Below are 16,146 nucleotides of genomic sequence, written 5' to 3' on the forward strand. Positions count from 1 at the left end.
ATTCCACTGGAATTCAGCCATAACCCGACCATGAGAAAGCACATCCGGCGATTTAGCTGAAAACATCGGAAGATCCGTTTTGTCGGCCATCCAAAGGTTCAGCAGTAGTGCACTCTTAGCAGCTGCAGTCTCCACTTCACAATCGCTGCAGCACATGTCCAGCAAAATCGCTGGACATGCTCGTAGGCAAGAAGTGAAGCAGCACATGGCGGGGAGAAGTGAGGAGGAGAACAGACACAATGTTGCACCGGAGGTTTTCGGGAAGCTTTTATTTTGGTATTTCCGTTGATCCGTACAATAAATTTGCATATTAGCCTAAACATTTAGGTTTAACATTTAACATTTAGATTAAGATTTAACGTTTAGATTTAAATATAATATTTAGATTTAACATTTAACATTTAGATTAAGATTTAACATTTAGATTTAAATATAATATTTAGATTTAACATTTAACATTTAGATTTAAATATATTTAGATTTAATAGTTAACATTTAGATTTAATATTTAACATTTGATGAAAAGTTACAAATATTTTACTAAATGTTGTAAAAATTACTCGAAAAAATATGTTTTTGTAAGGTTTTGAGCTAAATGTGGAAAAATGTTGCCGTTAATTTCAGCATGTTTCACTTTACAAACGGCGCCCCATAAGTAGCTGTGTACTGTACACGATATGAGATTGAGTACTACATGTGTCACAGAGACAATCCAACAGTTTATATCCAGTTAATATCTTTATTAAAGGCCAATAACCAGTGGTGCCTCCAACAGAGCCAGAAAAGGGGGGAAGGTCATGCCATGAAATATTATTAGTTGTCCCCAGATCAAATAGGTTGTTAATGAGGTTTTACCTTGAAACTCTGAATACCAGAACTTCCATACTTCCAGAATCAATGTAGTTTTAGAAGTGGCTTTAGTACATGCAATAGCATTCACAGATGATCGCAACAGATTATTCAGAATGTCAATACTATATTTTCTGACTTGAAAGCGGCGGGGAGTCATACTGTGGGGGCGCTATATCTATGATCTCTACTTGACTGGACTGATCTGGACAGCTTCACAGTATAATTTTTCTGTATGTTATCAATGTTAGTGTCAAAGTCTGAACACAGTTTGTGCAGTGAGATTAGTTTAACAGAGTTCCCAAAAGTCAGCTTCAATGCAACATCAGCGATGTGGCCTAGGTATTGGATCAACGCCAGCGGAACATGACGATGCTGTGTTTCCATGCTCAAAGTTAGTTCAAAGAATTGTGTTAAATTGTTAGTTTTTTATACATCTTTGGGGAGTGAAAAAAAAAATGCACCTGTGAACTGAACATGAACTGTGAAAAATATCTGATCCATGTTAGGCTTATTGTTATGTACATTCATAGTTTATAGCCAATTTAAACAACGGGAGTTTACCAAAGGTACTTTAGAGCAGGGGTGTCACAGTCTTCTTCTACTGTAAGTAATGTAAACTTATGTGTAGCAGGAAAGAATTGGAAGTCCTGCTAAGTACTGGTGCTTAGATCAAGTTACTGAATGCCACCTTCATGCCAAGCATATGGCTTCTATTATATTTAATAATAATAATAATAATAATAATAATAATAATAATAATAAAACAAGAACAACAAAAAAAGCCAAGAACGTTGTACTGTCTTGTATGAGGTTAATGTTATTGTAAGAAAGGAGCGCGCTCTCGGTGTGAGTGTGTTGGCTCTGAAAAGAGCCGTTGTGTGTAGGAGGGCGTGCAGACAGCTTAAGCCCTCTCTCCGCGGATGCGGCGAGCCAGCTGAATGTCTTTGGGCATGATGGTGACCCTCTTGGCGTGGATGGCGCACAGGTTGGTGTCCTCGAAGAGTCCGACCAGGTAAGCCTCGCTGGCCTCCTGCAGAGCCATGACAGCGGAGCTCTGGAAGCGCAAGTCGGTCTTGAAATCCTGAGCGATCTCGCGGACCAGGCGCTGGAAGGGCAGCTTGCGAATGAGCAGCTCGGTGGACTTCTGGTAACGGCGGATCTCGCGCAGAGCCACGGTGCCGGGCCTGTAACGGTGAGGTTTCTTGACGCCTCCGGTGGCCGGGGCGCTCTTACGAGCGGCCTTAGTGGCCAGCTGCTTCCTGGGGGCTTTGCCGCCAGTGGATTTGCGAGCGGTCTGCTTGGTTCTTGCCATTCTTTCTCTCTTTAACTTTCCTGCGTTTAAAACAGAAAATGTAACAAGCGGAGGAGACTCGCCGCTCTTAAAGTGTGTGACTGGCTGTGACGCGGTGCCGCTGCGGCTCGTGATTGGTGAGGGGCTCCGCGTGATGCTCAGCACCGCTCAGAGGAGCCCCGCCCCGCCTAAGTGTGCGCTGCTCATTGGAGGAAGGTGCTTTGAAAAGGCGCGCTGCCGCGAGCCTGTCTGCGATTGGTGTGTGACGAAGCCGCCCGCGCTCTGCGGAAATATAAGCCAGGCTCGGCGCCGATCGGGCCACATTTCCTTTGAGTGTTGACACTGCGAAGAGAAGGTTCAAAATGAGTGGGCGTGGCAAAACCGGAGGCAAAGCCAGAGCTAAGGCTAAGACCCGTTCATCCCGTGCCGGGCTCCAGTTCCCCGTGGGTCGCGTCCACAGGCTGCTGCGCAAAGGCAACTATGCGCAGCGCGTGGGTGCCGGCGCCCCCGTCTACCTGGCAGCTGTGCTCGAGTACCTGACCGCTGAGATCCTCGAGCTGGCTGGCAACGCAGCCCGCGACAACAAGAAGACTCGTATCATCCCACGTCACCTGCAGCTGGCTGTGCGCAACGACGAGGAGCTCAACAAGCTCCTTGGCGGAGTCACCATCGCCCAGGGTGGTGTGCTGCCCAACATCCAGGCCGTGCTGCTGCCCAAGAAGACCGAGAAGCCTGTCAAGGCCAAGTAAATGCCAAAGCCTCTGCTTCACGCACGAAACCAATAAACAAAGGCTCTTTTCAGAGCCACACACTTCTTTCTGAGCAAACATCCTCGTGTATATGGAAATGTAGTATTACCTTATTCTCGTGTGGGGGGGGGTTCTTTCGCCTCCCAACCAGATCTTCAGGTTGTTTTAATTTATTATTAACAATAATATAAAATTATGCACAATGAATTACTAATGTAAAAATAGTTCAACAAAAGTTCAACACTGCCCCTAGCATCCTGGAGCACTTGTGTTGTCTTTTGTAGGTGTTTGAGTTTTTACGTGTTTTGTCTGTAGGGGCCACCGTAAATATACTTTTATTTATTCACTCCACATGAAATGTAATAAATCAACTATAATAAAATCCAACTATTCACATTTCAACTTTTAACTATTTAAATTTTCAGCTTTCCTTTTACAAATTTAAAGTGAAACAACACAAAACACTGCAAACCACAACACAATTAAATATAAATTATAATATGAAAATAAAAAGAAGATGCATATTCTCTGTCATATGGACCTGCATGAATAAACTTTGTCCCTGGCTCTCTTTCTCTCTGTCCCTCGTGCTCTGTTCACTTTCTGATTGTGAAATGTGAGCCATGATAGTAATACAAGCTGCAAGTGTTATGAGAAAAAAAAACAAACCCAAAAAGTATCTTATCTTGCTTTGACAATAATGCTATTATTGTGAATAAGAGAATGTTGCGTGATTGTGAGGAAGGAGCTCTGGCGTGTTGCTGTGGTGGCTCTGAGAAGAGCCGTTGTTGAGTGCGAGAGTGTTGGCAGCTCACTTCTTCTTGGCTGCTGTGGCCGCCTTCTTGGCTTTGGGCTTGGCGGCCTTCTTGGCGGGGGCTTTCTTGGCTGCGGGAGGCTTCTTGGTGACCTTCTTGGGGCTCTTGGCTGCCGCCTTCTTGGGGCTCTTGCTGGGCTTTTTGGCCGCCACAGCGGGCTTCTTGGCCTTCTTGGGGGACTTTTTAGCGGCTGCTGCCGGCTTCTTGGCTTTGGCAGGGGCGGGCTTCTTGGCTTTGGGAGCGGCTTTCTTTGCGGGCTTCTTGGCTTTGCTCTCGGTAGCCTTCTTGTTCATCTTGAAGGATCCGGAGGCCCCAGTGCCCTTGGTCTGCACCAGAGTGCCCTTGGCCACCAGGCTCTTGATGGCGGTCTTGACGCGGGCCTTGTTCTTGTCCACATCGTAGCCTCCGGCAGCCAGAGCCTTCTTGAGAGCGGCTGTGGACACGCCGCTGCGCTCCTTGGAAGCGGCCACGGCTTTCACGATCAACTCGCCCACGCTGGGGCCCACCTTCTTCGGCTTGGAAGCCGTCGTCTTCTTCTTGGCCGCCTTGGCCGGGGCGGCGGCAGCAGCAGGTGCTTCCTCTGACATTTTCCTCTTTCCTTCTGATCGAGTCACGGTGCAGTGATGGCAACTCGGAAGCGTCACGCTGCACTTAAACGCACCATGAGAACCGTGGAGAGTGAATGTAGCGCGCGCCGCTCTCGCGTGCGCCACGCAATGCTTCCGTTTGTGTTTCGTGTCTCGGGATCAAAGAGCTCAAAGTGAGTGTGTGAGCAGCACTGCAGGCCGACAGTGGAGCAGTCCACAGCGGACTCGTGTCTCCTCGGGCAGGCCTCGTGTCGGGCTCTGGTGCTCTCTGCTCTTGCTTTGTGGAGCCTCCAAAGCTTAGCGACTCAGTGCGGAGCTCAGCGCTGCTCGGCGGCTTTTTGCGCTCTTTTCTTTCCTAAAACAAAGGAGCCGCAGCACAGCTCCGTGAAAAGCCCTTTTCCGACTTAAAAGCAGCATCTGGTGAGCGCAGCTGTGGGACAAAGTGACGCCGCGAACTCCCAGCAAACACACCGATGCAGCTGGACGCCCACGGAGCAGCGAGACGTCTGTGAGAGCTGCTCACTTCTAACCAAAGCACAGCGGCCTCGAGTTTCACTCACGTTGTTGTATATCAGAAATCACCATTAGTTAGTCACCTTACGGCAGCTCGCTTCCACACTTTGGCCCTGATCTCTTAGTCTGCATCAGTCCGTTTCCTTCCAGCTACAGTTACCGACTCTACTATAAACAACAACAGCGAATGAACACGTGAATACACACATCCACCAACTGATCACTAAGTATCTCAATGTGCAATACTCAATACCTGCTAAAAAACATCCAACATCTCACTATTAAACATTCTCTTTTTGTCGCTACTAGTCAAACGTATTTTTATATCTATTTCATTTATTTAATCAGAGTAATATTGCTGTTATTTTTTTGGCATTTATTTAATCCTGCTCTGTCCACGTTGCTGCTGTAACAAGGTGAATTTCCCAGCTCTGGGACTAATAAAGCTTATCTTATGTCCTGGATAGCGACCTCAGTCTAATCTAGTACAGTGCATTTAATTATGCCCAGTATATCTGTGCTCCTTTTTCTGGAGGATTCTATTATTCTTCCACCCACTAAAAAAATGTAACCACAGATTGTTGTCCAAGATAAGTAAAATGCTGCACAATACCTCCCACCCTCCCATCGTGTGCTTGACCAGTCACAGAAGAGCGTTTAGTGAGAGACTGAGATGACCAAAGTTCACCTCTGAATCAGAATGGGTTTTATTTCCTAATGTTGAGCAGGTTTACAACATTAGGAAATTGCTTCGGTACTTAGTGCAAAACACACTGTAAGACAACACTTAACTAAACATAAAAAATAAAAGTGCTAAGCAGATAGATATATCTTATTCATAGCACTTGCTATAATAGTTGTACTATCTAAAGGCATATAGAAAGGTGGCTACGGAGCCAACAAATTATGAATTAGATTCAAATAGGCACAACTTTGGTTTTTTTATTTCTATATGATGAACTCTGCATTATTAAGTGATAAGAACAAGTAATCTTATGTCCTGTAATCATTATGACGCTATAATTTGAGATACAATAAATAAAATACGTTTTTGTACAAAGTATCGTATCGGATCAGTATCGTCGATACCACCCTGAATATTACTCGTTATCGGATCGGAAAGGAAATCAGTGGTATCGCACATCACTAGTGATTATAGTGTTTACGAGCACATCAAGTCAAGTGGCTTTGTTATTTCAACCATGTGCAGTGCTACAGTACACAGTGAAGCAAGACAGCGTTCTTCCAAGACCGTGGTGCTACATAGGACAATCAACACAGGACCACATAAAGTGCAAATGTACAACATAAGAAAAACGGCGCAACCCCAGATCAGAACGATACAGACAAATTGATACTAAATTTTAAGTTTACTGCTTCTTTGGATTCTGCTATGCAAATTTTTTGTGAAATGACAAACTTTGGATATCAGAGGGAAAAAAAACAACAACAAACAAACACACACACAAAACACTTCCATTTCACACACCGTAAAGGAACTGTCAAAATGAGTTAACTGGCCAGAGCAACATTTGTGTTCAGTACTGTTTTCAATTTGTTCTTTGGAATTTGCTTTGTATTGAATGTATTTGGAAATCAGAATATATATGTAAAAAAATAATATAATAATCAGCCCTTATCCCCAAGGGGAAAATAAGATACAATGGAGCAGCACGACATTGAAGACAAGGACAGGGCATAAACAGGCAATAAGAATGAGATAATAAATACACAGCATATACACAGTTTTAAAATTAAAGTGACTGAATAGGTGAATAAATAACTAAGTGACTAAAAGTGAATAAAGTGGCAGCACAAAAAGAGCGTAGAGTAGTTCATGTTTACAGGTGTGGGAAATGGTCTTAAGGGCTGGAGTTAAAAAGCAGAGTGGCTTTGGGGACAGGTGGCTCTCCTCCTCTCAGTCCTACAGGAAATGCAGCAGAGGCGCCGCCCACAGGGGAGCCATTGAAATGCACTGAAAGACTGTCAAACATAAAGTGGCATTAATGTTGTATTTGTAGTTACTTTGTCATCGTTCCACAACACACACAAGACATTTCCTGAGTCTGGGTCAATGTAGCGGATCAATAGCACCTAGTGACAAAGAAGCATTTCCGCGATTGCAGTAGTTGGCAACATAGTAACTGCACGTTTGAAGGTAGAACGTATGCTCTTCAGGACAGTGGGTGGCTCTGAAAAGAGCCGTTGGGTTGACTGACAGCAGGATCAGTTTACTTGGAGCTGGTGTACTTGGTGACGGCCTTGGTGCCCTCAGACACGGCGTGCTTGGCCAGCTCACCGGGGAGCAGCAGGCGCACTGCGGTCTGGATCTCCCTGGACGTGATGGTGGAGCGTTTGTTGTAGTGGGCCAGGCGAGAGGACTCGGCAGCGATGCGCTCGAAGATGTCGTTGACAAACGAGTTCATGATGCTCATGGCCTTGGAGGAGATCCCGGTGTCGGGGTGGACCTGCTTCAGCACCTTGTACACGTAGATGGCGTAGCTCTCCTTCCTGGTCTTTCTCTTCTTCTTGCCGCCCTTGCCGGCGGTCTTGGTCACGGCTTTCTTAGAGCCCTTCTTGGGCGCGGACTTCGCGGGTTCAGGCATTTTGTTCCTTCGATACTCTGCAGCAACGAATGAGCTGTGTAACAGAGAGCAGCTCCTTTTATACAGCCTGTATGCTAATATCACTGCGCAGGCCCTCGGCTCTCATTGGCTGAGCTGCACAGTGGGCCGGACATTGCGTTGGAGGAAATCTATGAATTGTGCTACAACAGGCGCGCGTCTAACAAAGAAGTGGTCTGTGTGATCGTTTCCTCATTTGTTGGAACGGTCATTTGTATTAAATGAGCAGTAAATGTAGTGCTCTGTATGGCAAATATGGAGGATTTAGGGAGACACAGACTGAAAGCTAGAAAATGCTTAAGATGTGACTACAGTCTACAGTAGTGAATTGGGCCTCAGCAGCAGCAGTGTTTCTTTGGGGCAGTGAGCTTTGTTATCTTCACACCATGCTGGCGTTTTCAGAGTGATGATGATGACATTTACAGTTTTTTCTGATTGCTTAAGCACATTTTTTTGTAACTATTGGCTAATTTTGCAAAACTCTTCACACAAATAAGAAAACCTGTCACCCAATAATCAAAACATTGTAGTTCTCTTGCAAAAGCAAACACAGCTAGATTAACTCTTCACACCTTCGTAAAAATGGTGTTTCCGTATCAAACAGTACACACAAGCCATCATCTACTAAGCACACAATGCGCCAACTGCACACTGATGGTATGAATACAAAACACATCTGGCTTTTGCTTTCTCTGTGTACAGATGTCAATTTGAGGTCACACCTTGTCATAGTGTCATGTAAACATACAAGGATCCAAACGTCAAGTATTGGTGTTTATTAACACTCATCAAAACCAAGACAAAGTCAGAACACAAAATAGGAATTCCACAAATAAAAGGGGAAAAAAAAAAAAAAAAAAAACCACACACACACACACACACACACACACACACACACACACACACACACACAATCAGCCTACATCATGTCGTCTTTCTGGGTCCGGCCACGTCGCCTGCGATATCCTCCAGTCCAAGGCACCGGGGAAAATATCTCCTTGAATGCTGTATCCAGGCCTGACATGATGCCTGGTCAATATCTCCACATGCCTCCTCCATTGCCTGTAAAAGGGCTACCTGTTGATGAGGATGACGGTCATACACTTTCCAGCGCCAGGCAGAGAAGAACTCCTCGATGGGATTCAAGAATGGAGAGTATGGAGGGAGGTTGAGTGCCATGAAGGATGGTTGGTCTGTAAACCAGTTGCGGACCAAAGCAGCCCTATGGAAACTAACATTGTCCCATATGATGACATATCGGGTCTGCTCTGGTCTCTGAACAGTGAGCATGTCATGCAAGGTGTCCAGGAATGCAATAATGTGTGCAGTGTTGTATGGGCCTATGGTTGCATGATGGTGAACAACACCATTTTGGCTTATAGCTGCACACATGGTTATGTTACCACCACGTTGTCCTGGGACATTGATGATGGCACGGTGTCCAATAATGTTCCTGCCACGTCTCCTGGTTTTACTGAGGTTAAAACCGGCCTCATCTACAAAAAGTAGCTCATGTCCCATTGCATCTGCTTCTAGTTCCATCACTCTCTGGACAAGACAAAACAAATGCAACACATCAGGCCCATGCACAGCACTACAGTATGCACCTCCAAATTCAGAACCAATGACACTAGCTTACCTGCACGTAGTCATATCGCAGTTGCTTTACACGTTCTGTGTTTCTCTCGAAAGGAACTCTGTAAATTTGCTTCATTCTTATTCTGTGGCGCGCAAGTACACGACTTAGTGCAAGCATTTCTGCACTGTGTATATTACTCTTACTGCTCCTTCCATTGTACTCCACATAGACAGCTTACCTGTGGCCTGTTTATAGTGCTTAGGCTGATTGCAAAGTGGACTAATTATCTAAAACAGTTTTCACATGTGAAAGTGTGCCAGACAGTTGGCAAATTAGTGTTAATGATAGCCATACATGTGTATACTTTTGCTAGGAGTGTGTTGGAAATTTGGTAATTGGGTGTTGTGCAGTGAATTGTACCTACAGTTTTGCACAGTGTGTGTTACAAAATTGCAAACTGAATGCAAAGCAGTTTTTGTGCTTTTAGTTTTGCAAACTCAGTGAGTGGTTTTGCTATAAGTCTGAATAGTTTTAGAAATTGTGCTACAGGAATCACAGTTAGGGTTTAAGCATTCAGAAAAAACTGTAAGCCCTCTCTCCGCGGATGCGGCGAGCCAGCTGAATGTCTTTGGGCATGATGGTGACCCTCTTGGCGTGGATGGCGCACAGGTTGGTGTCCTCGAAGAGTCCGACCAGGTAAGCCTCGCTGGCCTCCTGCAGAGCCATGACAGCGGAGCTCTGGAAGCGCAAGTCGGTCTTGAAATCCTGAGCGATCTCACGGACCAGGCGCTGGAAGGGCAGCTTGCGAATGAGCAGCTCGGTGGACTTCTGGTAACGGCGGATCTCGCGCAGAGCCACGGTGCCGGGCCTGTAACGGTGAGGCTTCTTGACGCCTCCGGTGGCCGGGGCGCTCTTACGAGCGGCCTTGGTGGCCAGCTGCTTCCTGGGGGCTTTGCCGCCAGTGGATTTGCGAGCGGTCTGCTTGGTTCTTGCCATTCTTTCTATCTTTAACTTTCCTGCGTTTAAAACAGAAAATGTAACAAGCGGAGGAGACTCGCCGCTCTTAAAGTGTGTGACTGGCCGTGACGCGGTGCCGCTGCGGCTCGTGATTGGTGAGGGGCTCCACGTGGTGCTCAGCACCGCTCAGAGTAGCACCGCCCCGCCTAGGTGTGCTCATTGGAGGAAGGTGCTTTGAAAAGGCGCGCTGCCGCGAGCCTGTCTGCGTGTGTGACGAAGCCGCCCGCGCTCTGCGGAAATAAAAGCCAGGTTCGGTGCCGATCGGGCCACATTTCCTTTGAGTGTTGACACTGCAAAGAGAAGGTTCAAAATGAGTGGGCGTGGCAAAACCGAGAAGATGACCAGAGAGGATTGGAGGAAGAAGAAGGAGCTGGAGGAGCAGAGAAAGCTGGGAAACGCTCCAGCTGAGGTGGACGAGGAGGGAAAGGACATAAACCCCCACATCCCACAGTGCATTTCATCAGTGCCGTGGTACATCGACCCATCAAAAAGGCCCACACTAAAGCATCAAAGACCACAGAGTGAGAATGAGAAGCAGTACTCTGCAATTGGAGAGTGGTACAAGAGAGGAGTGCAGGAGAGTGCAGTTGCAACTAAGTTCCGTAAAGGGGCTTGTGAAAACTGTGGTGCCATGACACACAAGAAGAAAGACTGCTTGGAGCCACCCAGAAAAGTTGGTGCCAAATTCACAGGAACAGGGATTGCTCCAAATGAACACGCTCAGATCCAGCTCACCATGGACTATGATGGAAAGCGTGATCGCTGGAATGGCTACGACCCCGAGGAACATCAGCGCATTGTTGAAGAGTACGCCAAAGTAGATCTGGCCAAGAGGACACTGAAAGCACAGAAACTTCAGGATGAGTTGGCCTCGGGAAAACTGGACCAGACTGAGCGGGAACATGACAGTGAAGATGAGGATGAAGACAAATATGCAGATGACATCGACATGCCCGGTCAGAACTTTGACTCCAAGAGACGAATCACTGTCAGGAATCTGCGTATCAGAGAAGACACAGCTAAATACTTGAGAAATCTGGATCCAAATTCAGCGTACTACGATCCAAAGACGCGAGCAATGAGAGAGAACCCGTACTCCAACACTGGCAAGAACCCTGATGAAGTGGGGTACGCTGGAGACAACTTTGTTCGCTACAGTGGAGCCACAATTTCCATGGCTCAAACACAATTGTTTGCCTGGGAGGCTTATGAGAAAGGCTCCGAGGTGCATCTGCAGGCTGACCCCACCAAACTGGAGCTGCTACATCGTTCCTTCAAGGTCAAGAAGGAGGACTTCAAAGAAGAACAGAGGGAGAGCATCCTGGAGAAGTATGGAGGCCAGGAGCATTTGGATGCACCACCGCGGGAGTTGCTGTTGGCCCAGACGGAGGACTACGTGGAGTATTCGCGTCACGGCACTGTGCTGAAAGGACTCGAAAAGGCTGTCGCTCGCTCCAAATATGAGGAGGACGTGCTCATCAACAACCACACTTGTATTTGGAGTTCCTACTGGAAAGACGGCTTCTGGGGGTACAAGTGTTGCCACTCCATGGTCAAACAGAGTTACTGCACAGGATCAGCTGGAATTGGAATTAACAACTCAGAGTGCACTCCATTTGAAGAGGCAATAACTGAGCCACAGGAGGAGGAACAGCCCAAGACTCTGCTAGAAATGCATCAAGATAAGATGAAAGAGAAGAAGAAGAACAAAAAGAACAAGAAGCGCGACTCCGACAGCAGTGATTTGGAGGATGAGGAGAAGAAGAAGGAAAAGCTGAAGAAGGCTCTAGAAGCAGAGGAAAAGCGGGTGAAGCAGGTGGAGATGCTAATGCAGCTGGATGAGAGGAAGAGGCCGTACAACAGCTTGTTTGAAGTAAAGGCGCCCACTGAGGAGGAGATGGAGGCCTTCCGCATGAAACGCAGCAGGCCAGATGATCCCATGGCTTCCTTCTTGGGACAGTGACCTTTTCAGTCCCGGCAGATTCCCCTAAACTCTCCCCAAGGACTCTACTAGAGCAGCTGCTCAGTAAAATATAAAATCCCACATTCACTCAAGTTTTGTGTTTTGGAAAGAAGTGCTGGAGAAACTGTACAGTATTTTGTAAAAGTTAATGTTAACACATTGTTTTGAAGCTGCATGTCCATAAAATGTAGAACAACAATAAAAAAGGTGTTTCACTTCAACAGGAGACATTTAAATACTTTCAAAGCTTTCAAATTCAGTCTTTACAGGAAACATGAGAAACGTAACTGCATTTCTTTTTATAATAAAATCCATGAGGAAAAAAAAAAAAAAAAAAGCAAAACCGGAGGCAAAGCCAGAGCTTCATCCCGTGCCGGGCTCCAGTTCCCCGTGGGTTGTGTCCACAGGCTGCTGCGCAAAGGCAACTATGTGCAGCGCAGGCACGTGCAGAGGGGGGGGGGGGGGGGGGGGGGGGCTAGAGGGGCTTGAGCACCCGCCCCTTTCCTGATGGGTACCCAAAGTGCCCTTTTGTTGAGGCAACTTTTTTAAAAAAAATTCTTTTTTTTTTTTTTATGTATGTGTGTGTGTGTGCGGAGTCCTGTCTGTGCCCCTCAACAATAATATTTAACTAGTAATCACAGTTTTGCTAAATAAAAGGATCTGGCTTGCATCAGTCACATGATCACATTTAACCAATGATCGCCCTTGACGGCAGAACGCGCTGGTTACGAGCCGGGAACGAGCTCACTAAGAGCACGCGCATTTTTAGCGGTCCGGAGCTGTAGGAGAAACACAAGTTAACTCAGAGACACAGACTGATGCGACAAAACCAGTAAGTAGGTGTGTAGCGTAAACTGTAGTGTGTAGCACCCAGGAGTATTGGCTTATTGGGCGACAGTATGCCACGGAGTATGTGGCACGGACTACGCACCATTACGGACTACAAAGCCAGGGACACTGCGCCGATCAACGCCGACTCTGCATTCACCAACGAGCTGAATCGGTTCTACGCCCGTTTCGAGGTTAACCAGGCGGCTAATGCTATCTACCGCCTGGCTACCGAGGACAGTGACGTCATCAGCGAGAGACCGGTGACCAGCATCGCGGAGCATGACGTCCGAGCGGCACTGAGGAGAGTGAACACAAGGAAAGCGGCGGGGCCAGATGGCATCACCGGCCGTCTGCTGCGCTGCTGTGCTGACCAGCTAGCAGGTGTGTTCACTTACATCTTCAACGAGTCCCTGGCGAAGTCCGTGGTCCCCACATGCTTCAAAAGATCCACCATCATCCCTGTGCCCAAGAACAGCAAACCCTCATCTCTGAACGATTACCGGCCAGTTGCACTGACCTCGGTAGTAATGAAGGTGTTTGAGAGGCTGCTGAAGAACATCATCTCCTCCTCCATCCCAGACACCATAGATCCGCTGCAGTTCGCCTACAGATCCAACAGATCCACAGAGGATGCCATCGCCCACGTCCTACACACCACACTCAGCCACGTGGACAAGAAACAGGGTAACTATGTGCGAATGCTGTTTGTTGATTACAGTTCAGCGTTTAACACAATAGTGCCCTGCAGACTGTTCACAAAGCTGAGGGATCTGGGACTTAACAGCCGTCTGTGTGCATGGGTGTTGGACTTCCTCACTGGCAGAACTCAGGTGGTGAGGGTGGGCAGGTGCTTCTCCAACAGCATCACCATCAACACAGGAGCACCTCAGGGATGTGTCCTCTCGCCACTGCTCTACTCCCTCTACACTTCAGACTGTGTGGCCACCCATGGCTCCAACACCATTGTGAAGTTTGCTGACGACACAGTGGTGTTGGGTGCCATCTCCAACAACGATGAGGTGGCCTACATGGATGAAGTGAAGAATCTGGCATCGTGGTGCCAGGACAACCACCTCCAGCTGAACGTCAGCAAGACCAAGGAGCTGGTGGTGGACTTCAGAAGGGGTCAGCACAGAGACTACAAGCCCATTATCATCAATGGAGCTCCAGTGGAGAGGGTGCAGTCCTTCAAGTATCTTGGTGTCCACATCTCCTCAGACCTGACATGGGCTGCCCACATTCAGGTCCAGACCAAAAAGGCTAGGCAGCGCCTGTATCACCTTCGACAACTGAGGAAGTTCAGGGTCTCTCCAAAGATCCTCAGGATTTTCTATACAGGCGCTGTGGAGAGCATCCTCACACAGAACATGACATCGTGGTTCGGGAACAGCTGTGTGAAGGACCAAAAAGCTCTCCAGAGAGTGATCCGTACAGCAGAACGCTGCTGCAGGATTGCTCTCCCCCCGCTTCAGGACACCTACACCAGGAGATGCCGGACTAGAGCAGCGCAGATACTGAAGGACCCGTCCCATCCTGGCAACAAACTGTTCCAACTTCTGCAATCTGGTAGAAGGTTCCGCATCTTCCGGGCAAGGACAGAGAGACTCAAGAGGAGCTTCTATCCCCAAGCCATTCGTGCCCTAAACACACACACCCGCCCTCTCACATCATCTATAATTGACTGAGACAGGACTCTCTTCCAGACACTAAACCAAGGCACAATGTACATTCCAAATTTCTTTAATTTTAAATATGTTTATATTGTCTATCCTGTAAAATAGTCAGATGTCTATTCATATTAATGTACAGAATTCACCTGCTTGCTGCTACTACTGCACATTCACCCAGTGTATATACTATATATATATATTTATAATGTTCTTCCTCTACACCCCCCCCCCCCCAAATTTTTGCACATGTCGAGGAGCGTGTCAGGCCACATTTCACTGTGTGTTATACTTGTATAACTATGCATGTGACAAATAAAGAACCTTGAACCTTGAACCTTATTACGTACACGTTGGTAAGTTGTCTTGTTGCAACTGACGAACTGAAACAAACGAGCGTGCTGTGTGTGCAACAGCGTGACAAACATTACCTGTCCTTTTATTAACTGCACAAGTAGTGCTGGTCACAGCTGCTGGCTACCTGTGTAAGGCTGTCATGGGTCTGCAGCTCTGTCACCGTTTTAGGGAACATATTTAGTTTTAAAGTAAGTTTCCGGGCTTTTCCTGCCTTTCTGGAGGGATTATATTTCACTAAAAACGATCTAATATGCATGTCCACATAATAATTATTATAATTATAATATATTAAAAACACACGCTGTATTTTAAAGAACATACATTAAGAAGCAGATTATATCAGATTTATATTTTAAATAAGACAAAATTTGGATTTTACAGCAGTAAAATTATTGTATCTCTAGAGTTTAAACATGTAATAAGCTTTGCCCTGCACAGAGTGGATAGTGAAACAAATTGAATCATCATAATGACATTATTTCATATTTATTACTTCCCCCTCCTCATTGCTTTATTATTGTAGCTCTAGTAATAAATAATAATGTAAGGATTCTGGATCAGCACCATGATGCCCATAGTATATACAGTATTCTGAAGAAGGTCTAAAATGTCACTGTGTGTGCATGTGTGTGTTTTATTTAGATGGATTTTTAAAAAAAATCTCTCTCCCACAATCGATATATGATCCATTGTTGATCTGCACACAGCTGTTGCCACCAACGGCGCACTCGCTTACTTCACTGTCGTGAGACATTCTCGCAAAAAAATCATGGTTTTAGTAACACAGTAACGCAGCGTTCCTACGGGAAAGTAACGGTAATTTAATTACCGATTTTGCAATAGGCAAGGCAAGGCAAGGCAAGGCAAATTTATTTGTATAGCACAATTCAACAACAAGGTGATTCAAAGTGCTTTACAGAGACATTAGAAACAAAAACAGATAAAAAGCATGATTTAAAATTGATTAAAACAAGCAAACAAACAAACTAACTAAACACACACATTCACATTCACACCTGTTCGCGACGATCTGAACCCTTATTCTAAGGGGAGCTACCAGTCCTTCTGTGGACGAGCTACTTTCTATTTTAAATTCCCTGAATTTAAAATACTCTCTAGACCCAACTGGGGAGCTACCCAGAGCTCCAAACCCACTTAACAAACAAACAAACAAACAAAACAGTATATAAAATCAAAACAGATAAAATCAGAACAGTAGATAAAATCAGTAGTTAATGTAAGTTTTGAAATTTAAGCTTAAAAGTGTGGATTTGGTGCTTTATTCAAATGCAGCTGAGAAT

At 46.1% G+C, this 16,146-nt stretch overlaps 6 protein-coding genes across 6 annotated transcripts; 2 read left to right on the top strand and 4 right to left on the bottom strand.

Moving 5' to 3' along the window:
• Positions 1-1,641: 1,641 nt before the first annotated feature.
• On the bottom strand, positions 1,642-2,180 carry LOC308395599 (histone H3.2). The gene has a single exon (XM_080880514.1). The coding sequence runs from the start codon at positions 2,162-2,164 to the stop codon at positions 1,754-1,756; it is 411 nt and encodes a 136-aa protein (XP_080736640.1). The 5' UTR covers positions 2,165-2,180; the 3' UTR covers positions 1,642-1,753.
• Positions 2,181-2,484: 304 nt separating this feature from the next.
• On the top strand, positions 2,485-3,005 carry LOC308395600 (histone H2A). The gene has a single exon (XM_080880515.1). It carries the CDS (start codon positions 2,506-2,508, stop codon positions 2,890-2,892), a length of 387 nt encoding a protein of 128 aa, XP_080736641.1. The 5' UTR covers positions 2,485-2,505; the 3' UTR covers positions 2,893-3,005.
• A 320-nt stretch (positions 3,006-3,325) lies between these two features.
• LOC308395371 (histone H1-like) lies at positions 3,326-4,316 on the bottom strand. The gene has a single exon (XM_080880189.1). It carries the CDS (start codon positions 4,292-4,294, stop codon positions 3,704-3,706), a length of 591 nt encoding a protein of 196 aa, XP_080736315.1. The 5' UTR covers positions 4,295-4,316; the 3' UTR covers positions 3,326-3,703.
• A 2,679-nt stretch (positions 4,317-6,995) lies between these two features.
• LOC308395899 (histone H2B) lies at positions 6,996-7,421 on the bottom strand. The gene has a single exon (XM_080880946.1). It carries the CDS (start codon positions 7,411-7,413, stop codon positions 7,039-7,041), a length of 375 nt encoding a protein of 124 aa, XP_080737072.1. The 5' UTR covers positions 7,414-7,421; the 3' UTR covers positions 6,996-7,038.
• Positions 7,422-9,583: 2,162 nt separating this feature from the next.
• LOC308395045 (histone H3.2-like) lies at positions 9,584-10,006 on the bottom strand (the record flags this gene model as incomplete). Its single annotated transcript, XM_080879695.1, has 1 exon — positions 9,584-10,006. The coding sequence occupies one exon, from the start codon at positions 10,004-10,006 to the stop codon at positions 9,584-9,586; it is 423 nt and encodes a 140-aa protein (XP_080735821.1).
• Positions 10,007-10,337: 331 nt separating this feature from the next.
• LOC308395046 (pre-mRNA-splicing factor SLU7-like) lies at positions 10,338-12,134 on the top strand (the record flags this gene model as incomplete). The annotated part of the gene is made up of 1 exon (XM_080879696.1): positions 10,338-12,134. The coding sequence occupies one exon, from the start codon at positions 10,338-10,340 to the stop codon at positions 11,988-11,990; it is 1,653 nt and encodes a 550-aa protein (XP_080735822.1). The 3' UTR covers positions 11,991-12,134.
• Positions 12,135-16,146: the final 4,012 nt, after the last annotated feature.

Source organism: Rhamphochromis sp. 'chilingali', assembly GCF_963969265.1.
Source record: "Rhamphochromis sp. 'chilingali' genome assembly, chromosome: 4".
Taxonomy (NCBI): domain Eukaryota; kingdom Metazoa; phylum Chordata; class Actinopteri; order Cichliformes; family Cichlidae; genus Rhamphochromis; species Rhamphochromis sp. 'chilingali'.

Excerpts from the sequence above, each read along its gene's own strand:
- LOC308395599 (XM_080880514.1), bottom strand. The coding sequence starts at position 2,164 with ATGGCAAGAACCAAGCAGACCGCTCGCAAATCCACTGGCGGCAAAGCC.
- LOC308395600 (XM_080880515.1), top strand. The coding sequence starts at position 2,506 with ATGAGTGGGCGTGGCAAAACCGGAGGCAAAGCCAGAGCTAAGGCTAAG.
- LOC308395371 (XM_080880189.1), bottom strand. The coding sequence starts at position 4,294 with ATGTCAGAGGAAGCACCTGCTGCTGCCGCCGCCCCGGCCAAGGCGGCC.
- LOC308395899 (XM_080880946.1), bottom strand. The coding sequence starts at position 7,413 with ATGCCTGAACCCGCGAAGTCCGCGCCCAAGAAGGGCTCTAAGAAAGCC.